Raw genomic sequence first — 8,400 nt, forward strand, 5'->3', positions numbered from 1 at the left:
AACGGCTATCAATGGTACGGATTACCAGACATTGACACTCAGTGTGACGATTGCCGCAAATAGCACCATAAGTAATGTCATCGTTTTGCCATTATCGGACTTAATTGGCGAGGGAACAGAATCGGTAACTTTAGTTTTAAATACCGTTAATGGTGCGCCAGTTGGTGCCACACAACGAATTAATAACAGTTCGGATACCGCTGTCGTTGATATTTTTGATGAAGATATAGACCTTAGACTTTCCATTGTTGCTACAGACAGTAGTTCTCTAGAAGCAACACCGGCCATTGAAACAGGTACTTTCACTATCAGTATAGATAATGATATTGTCCTCACGACTGATCTATCCGTTCAGTACTCAATAAATGGCACGGCATTGAATACAGCAGCAGGGGTTAGTAATCCGGATTATTTAGCCATCAATTCAACGGCGGTTATTACAGCTGGCAATAATTCAGCGCTTGTCATTATCACGCCAATTGATGATGTCATTTCTGAGGCGTTGGAAACGATAGTCTTGAGCCTGTTGTCATCATCGGGTGCTCCTGATGGGGTGTCTGTAAGGCTATCGTTGTCTTCGCGTTCAGATATAGTAGAATTGGCTGATAATGATAATGACCTGGTTATTTTTATCAATGCGATAGATCCAACTGCCAATGAGTTGGGTTTTGATACCGCACAATATCGCATATCTCTAGGTGCCTTAGGTCTAAATGTATCACAGGTTCCGTTGACTGTTACCTATACCATTTCTGGTTCGGCAATTAATAACGTGGACTATAGCCAAATCGCTTCAACAGTATTATTCCCAGCTCTAAGCACCAGTGTTTTTGTTACCATAACACCACTGGACGATAATATTGGCGAAGGTTTAGAAAGCATTACTTTACTGCTGCAGTCGGTTGCTGGTGTCCCTAATGGTGTAACTATTACACCTTCTACAACTAGCGCGACTACCAATATACTGGATGAAGATACTGAAGTTATTGTTTTTGTTGTTGCTAGAGATCCAACAGCAGAAGAGTTTTCCAGCACAGAAGCGTTCTTTATTGAATTAGATCATGAATTAGTGACGGATGTGACTATTTTCTATTCATTAACTGGCAGTAGTAGCTTTGCTCTTGATTATGATAGTCCAGGACTAACTCGATTGATTGCAATGGGTTCTACGCGTGTGTTAGTCAATATATCACCACTTAGCGATGATATCGCTGAAGGCAATGAGGATGTTGTGTTGACTATCACCTCTATCATCGGTGCACCTGTTGGTGTGACAGGTACAATTAGTACTACTAGCGCTGCTGCGGCTATCGTTATTGTTGATGATCCTGATGATACCAATGTCACTTTATCTATCATCAGCTTTGATTCGACCGCGATGGAGGGGGTTTCAGCGGCTTCTGAACCGGCGGTGTTTAGAATTAGCATTGATGACAATAAAGAATTTAGCCGGGATATTACCGTCAGTTACGTGGTTCCACAGCCATCAGCAGTAGGCAATGCTCGTGAGGTTGATGACTACATTAGTATTGGTAGAACACGATTGATTGCGGAAGGCTCAACTTTTATTGATATCGAAATATCACCTGTTAATGACAATATCTCAGAAGGTAATGAGACGGTGATCATGCAATTAAATACAATTATTGGTCAGGCCGCTGGAGTGACAGCGGTGGCATCCGCTACAAATCGAGCAGATTTGACAATTATTGATGACGATACAACTATCATTATTTTACTGGAGGCTACCGATTCTACGGCAACTGAAGAAGCAAACTTAAGTGACCCTGTCACAGATTCTGCCAACTTCAGAATTAGCATCAGGGATGGCATTATTCTGTCTACCAATTTGACCATCAATTATACAATCAATGGGATTGCCATTAACGGTGTTGATTATGCGAGTATTGCTCTAAATGCAACCTTGGCAAGCGGTTCGACTGTGGTGGATATAGCCATTGTACCAATTGGCGATAATATCGCAGAAGGTGATGAAACGTTTAATATTAATCTGACAGCTGATAGTGGGGCACCTTCGGGAGTCACGATCATATTATCGACTAATACTGAACAAATCATTATTATTGATGAAGATACCAATGTTGAAATCAGTATTTTATCTGCTGATAGCACTGCCAATGAAAATCCGACAGGAACCGCTGAATTCACGATTTCATTGAATAAAGAAATCGCCACGCAAACATTTTTAACCTACAGTATTAGCGGATCAGCAGTTAATGGTTTGGATTATTCTGCAATTGTTGATAGCCACCTCTTTGCTATTTCTAGTACCGCGCTGGCAACAATCATTACACCAATACCAGCAAATGGAGATGGCATTAGTGAAGGTGATGAAACTGTTGTGGTTACATTGAACAGCTTGACTGGTTTACCAGCAGGTGTAACTGTTGGCATTGTTGTTCCAGCTGTTACATTGACTATTGAAGACAATCCTACAGAGCTGATCACAAATGTTACTCTTCAAACCATTGATGGCAGTATCGCTGAGGCGGGTGCTGATACAGCGACATTGAGGATATTTTTGGAAAGACCGGTAGCTAGAGACTTAGTTATTAACTATAGTATTACTGGTAGTGCTGATTTGGGTATTGACTATCAGATTCTAGCTCTTAGTGTGTTAATACCAGAAAACTCAACCTTTGTTGATATTGTTATCACTCCAATAGGGTCTGATAATTTAGGGGAAGGGCCAGAAACTTTAATCGTCGAAATTACCACGATAACGGGACAACCTGCACAAGTGACACTGAATCTTGTCGCTCCTAATCGCGAGCTTTTGACTATCGTTGATGACCCGAATGATGCGCAAATTGATATTAGTCTTCTGGCTACAGACCCTACTGCTGGTGAGCGAGATACGACGGTTGGCGAACTAAATCCTGATTTTGGTAACTTTAGAATTAGTTTAGATAATCCGGCAGCTACAGATATTGTTATCAACTACACGCTCTCAGCTACCTCTTCAGCTGATAATGGTATTGACTACAATACCATTGCTATTTCCGTGACTATTCCAGCGATGTCTAGCTTTTCAGATATTAGTATTTCTCCATTGGATGATGTCGTTGGCGAAGGCGATGAAACCATTGAGCTAGTTTTGTTAGCCGCTAGTGGCCAGCCTTCAGGCGTAACATTGACTATTACGGCACCGGATGATCAGGTTTTAATTGAAGATGATCCCGCTGATTTAATTATTTTAGTGGAGACCGTTGCGCTTGATAGCTCTATCAGCGAAACAGGCGAAACTGCTGGGCGTTTTAACTTACGAATTAACAATCCTTTGGTCTTGGATTTAAGTATTACCTACACATTAGGCGGTACAGCTATTAATAATTCAGATTATTCCAGCATAGGAAATACTGCAATTATTGGCGGTAATGTCGTGGTAAGCCAAGCGACAACAAACGTCGATGTCATCATAACCGCTATAGATGACTTAATTGCTGGGGAAGGTAATGAATCAGTGAGCTTATTACTCACAACCGCCTCTTACCCTAATCCTCAAATCAATGTAACAGTTAGTACTGCTGCTGCGGTAATGGAAGTCATCGATAATGACATTGAGATTTCAGTGCAGTTGTTATCCAATGGCGCAGCTTCAGAAAATGGCAGTACGGCTAGCTTTTTGATCTCTATAGATAATGATTTGAGATTAGAAGCGCCACTGACAATTTTATATAGCACCGGTGGTTCTGCGATCAATTCCCAAGATTATAATTTGTCACAGATCAACGCTGTTATTCCTGCATTGTCAACCAGTACGATTATTACCGTCAATCCAGTTGATGATATTGTCGCCGGTGAAGGTGATGAAACACTTACCTTAACGTTGAACACAGTACAGGGAGCACCAGCAGCATTAAGTGTAGTACTAAGCACTAATTCACCAGTAGTAACACTGGTCGATAATGACACAGAAATCAATATTGACATCAACACGATTGTTAGCCCCGCTGATGAAAATGGCTTTATCGAAGGGCAATTCCAAATAGAAATCACCGATGGTATTTTGGTTGCCCCGCTAACTGTAGGCTATACCATTTTGGGTTCGGCGATTAATGGTCTTGATTATATCGCGATTAATAGCACACAAGTTATTGCGCCTTTGAGTAGTGCGATCGACATTACGATTACACCACAAGATGATATCTTGGTTGAAGGAATAGAGACGATACAATTGCAACTGCTGAACACTTCAGGCCAGCCTAGCGGTTTGACAGTTATCATTTCTTCAGCGATTGCAGCGGTTAGCTTACTGGATGAAGATGATCAAATTACTTTACAAGTCAACAGCTTAGATGCTACAGGCTCTGAAGTTGGCTCTAATACTGCTACATTCCAAATTGCTGTTGTTGAAAATGTTCAACTCTCACAAAATATTACAATAGACTATACTTTAATTGGCACAGCCATTAATGCTATTGATTATGACAATATATTACCTCCAGCAATTATTACTGCACCTAGCACCTTTATTAACTTAACGATTACGCCTTTAGATGATGTTTTTGCTGAAGGAAATGAAACTATTTTGATTCGATTAATTACTATATCTGGAGTTCAGCAGGGAGTGATGGCCAGTATTAGTAGTTCAACAGATACTGCGTTGATAACAATTGAAGATGAAGATATTAATCTTGATGTGGCGATAATCGCAACCGATGGCAGTGCGAATGAAGTAGGGCCGGATAGTGGACAGTTCCAAATTTCCTTATCATCGCAACTACAAACAGATTTCACACTTTTCTATAGTATCGGCGGTGAAGCACTTAATAATATTGACTATAGCTTAATCGATAGTAGTATCGTTTTTGTCTCAGGCTCTACCCTTGAGTCAATTAATATTATTCCGCGCAGTGATGATATTGGTGAAGGCTTGGAAAGTGTATCTATTACGTTATCGTCAAGCTCAGGGTCTCCGAATGCTGTTTCGGTGGCCTTTACCAGTGGAACAGCTGTGCTGGACATTGAGGATGACCCAAGTGATTCTCAAGTGTTTGTTAGGCTGATAGCACAAGACCCAAGCGCCGCTGAAGCGAATGCGAATACAGGTGCATTTCTGATCACTTTAGATAACGAACTTTCCAGAGACCTTACTATCAGCTACACTTTAACGGGGTCTGCAACAAATACTGATGATTTTGAAACTTTAACAACGACTTTACTCATTGTTGCTGGTACTACAAATTTAACAACCATTATTACGCCTATCGAGATTGATAACCTAGCAGAAGGTACAGAAACTGTAGGTCTTGTTTTTGTATCATCATCGATAGCCACAAATGGAATTGTTGTTCAATTGGTAAATGTGGCTGCGACACCTTTTGTTGAAATTATAGATAACCCTCTAGATTCCATGGTGGTGCTCACTGCTACAGTGGTTGATGGTTCAGCTTCTGAAAGCTCTTTAGATCAGGCGTCTATTAGGATCAGCACTGATCGATTACTTAACACTGATTTATCGGTTTCATTTAATTTGTCAGGAAGTGCAGTCAATTCAATAGATTATCAGCAACTGAATAGCACGGCCATTATTCAATCCAGCATGGGAAGCACAGAAACCATTGTGGTTATTATCCCATTTGATGATGATATCGCTGAAGGGGCAGAAACAATAAGTCTTGTATTAGTAAGCCATGGCATTGTCCCGGCAGGTATAAATATAACCATTAGCTCAGCGATTCAAATAGTTGATTTAATTGATAATGACACCTCATTGACCATTGACTCATTAGCTGCTGTCAGTTCATTGCCAGAAGATGGAAGTGGCTCTCAATTCAATATCAATATATTGAATAATAAGGTAGTTGCCACCGATGTGATTGTGACTTATACCTTTGCAGGTGATGCAACGTTCATTGATGACTACATCATTAGCCCATTTCCAACACTGCTGATTCCTGCTTTATCGAGCTCGGTGAATGTTACTATTACAACAATTGATGATAATCTTGCCGGAGAAGGCATTGAAACAGTCAGCTTGGTTATTACTTCAGTATCAGGTCAGCCTGCTGGTATTAGCTTTACTATAGATTCAACTAGTGCGTCTATTGATGTTATTGATGCAGAAACTAATGTGGTTGGTACTTTAACGGTAACTGATGCGAGTGTGGCTGAGGTTGGTAATGATCGAGGTATTTTCCGTTTCACTTTTGATAACAATATTAGCTTTGTTCAAGATATAACTTTGAACTATACATTGACAGGCACAGCAAGCCCAGCGGATTTCGTGGGCAGCACATTGTTTAGCTCATCTGTGATTAATACTGGGTTGAATAGTATTGATATCAACTTCGTACCAGTTAATGACGGCCTTGGCGAAGGTTTGGAGAACCTTATTCTTACTCTAACGACAATAACGGGTGCTCCAAGTTCAGTCGATATACAGTTCCAAGCCCCAATATCAGGATCATTTGATATAGAGGACGATCCTGCCGATTCTATTTTGGTGGTAACAGTTGCTGAAGATGCATCTGCGGTTAATGAGGGTTCTTCAACAACCGCATTTAATATCGCTATTAGTACGCTATTCAATACTGATTTAACCATTCATTATAGTGTTCTTGGCACTGCTTCAATAGGCGTAGATTATGGCAATGTGGCGACCACTATTCTGATACCTGTGTCTACCACTAATGCCGATATAGAAATTAATTTGATTGATGATGCTCTTATTGAAAGGACCGAGTCTATTGAAATTCAATTGACCTCGGTAAGTGGCGTAGCCTCTGCAGTGACAACGATTATAAGTACTACTAACGCAGTTGTAGAGATTATCGATAATGATAAATTATTAAGCATCCAAGTTACTTCACAAGATTCTACAGCCGCTGAACCTATTACTGCTGGCAACCTTGGCAGCAATATTGGCACTTACCAAATTACAGCTTCAAATCCAGCAGCATTTAATTATATTTTAGCGTATAGCTTGCTAGGTACGGCTGGCAATGGTTTAGATTACTCTGCAATCAACAACACATTTATTGGTACCACGATATTAATTCCTGCAAATTCAACAGTCGTTAACCTAAACATCAATCCTGTCGGAGACGATATCGCTGAAGGAGATGAAACCCTTCAATTGATTCTACAAACTGCCACATCAGTTATAGCTGGCGTCACTGTTAACCTGAGTTCTACTGCCGCTGAAATACTTCTATTAGACGAAGATGTATTTTTAGATTTTTCAGTTTCCGCCGGCGATAATCAAGCTTCTGAAACCAATGATAGCTCTACTTACTTAGTGTCTATTGATGCTAATAAGACATCTAAGCAACCGATTACAGTAACTTATAACTTTACTGGCTCTGCAACTAACGGACAAGATTTTAGATTGGTCGCTCTATCACTACTGCTATCAGCAAATCAAAATTCCACTTTGATTGAAATCTCACCAATCGATGACTTTGTTGGCGAAGGCACTGAGTCTGTTCGTATTAATTTGTTATCGGCAAGTAACGCACCTAGTGGCGTTGTTTTAGCGATTAATACAGTTTCTGCTGATAACCTTATTACTGATAATGATACCAATTTAACTTTAGCCAGCAGTATCATTGACTTTCTAGCTGAAGAACAGGGTCCGAATACGGGTGCGTTCCGAATACTTTTTACTAATAATGCTTTAACTGTACTAAGTAGAGATATTCAAGTTAGTTATACGTTCGCGGGTAATGCGATTAACGGCCTTGACTACATCGTTGATCAAGGACCAATTACCATACCGGCAGGAAGCAGTGGCGTAAATTTGGTATTTACACCTATAGACGATGAAGTGGTTGGCGAAGCGAATGAAAGTGTTACTTTAATTTTGTTGAGTACCTCAGCAGCACCCACCGGTGTAACAGTAACGGTCAATAGCGCGAGTTCAACAATTCCAATTATTGAAAATGACACCAGTTTACTAGTACTTCTTGATGCCATTGATACTTCTGCTTCTGAAATAGGTCCGGATATTGGTGCATTTAGATTAAGGACTGACCGTGATAGAACATTGCAAACGACCTTAACGGTTGAATATAGTATAAGAGGGTCTGCCACTAATAGTATTGATTATAATAATATTGCCAATAGTGTCATATTTGCAGCTGGAGCCACCTTTGTTGATGTTTACATTACGCCTATTGCTAATGATTTAACCATCGAAGGCAGTGAAATTGTGGAACTATTATTGACTACAGCCCAAAGTGCTTCGTTATTAACGCTTGAGGTGAGTAGTAGTGCTGCTCAAGTAGTTATTGCAGATGCCGATATTAACATTGAATTATCATTATTGATCACAGATGCCAGTTCAGCAGAAGGTGGTGATACTGGAGTATTTAGAATAGTGCTCAATAATGCACTCAATAATAGTTTATCGACTACAACACCTTTGAATGTGCA

At 40.2% G+C, this 8,400-nt stretch overlaps 1 protein-coding gene across 1 annotated transcript; it reads left to right on the forward strand.

Moving 5' to 3' along the window:
• Positions 1–1,159: 1,159 nt before the first annotated feature.
• LOC135830569 (uncharacterized) lies at positions 1,160–7,864 on the forward strand (the record flags this gene model as incomplete). Its single annotated transcript, XM_065342810.1, has 2 exons — positions 1,160–5,255; positions 5,865–7,864. Coding segments are annotated over exons 1-2 (6,096 nt in total), but the record flags the coding sequence as incomplete, so codon positions are not given.
• Between the last annotated feature and the right edge of the window lie 536 nt (positions 7,865–8,400).

The sequence above is a fragment of the Sycon ciliatum genome, unplaced genomic scaffold, assembly GCF_964019385.1.
Source record: "Sycon ciliatum unplaced genomic scaffold, ocSycCili1.1 SCAFFOLD_2426, whole genome shotgun sequence".
NCBI classification, from domain to species: domain Eukaryota; kingdom Metazoa; phylum Porifera; class Calcarea; order Leucosolenida; family Sycettidae; genus Sycon; species Sycon ciliatum.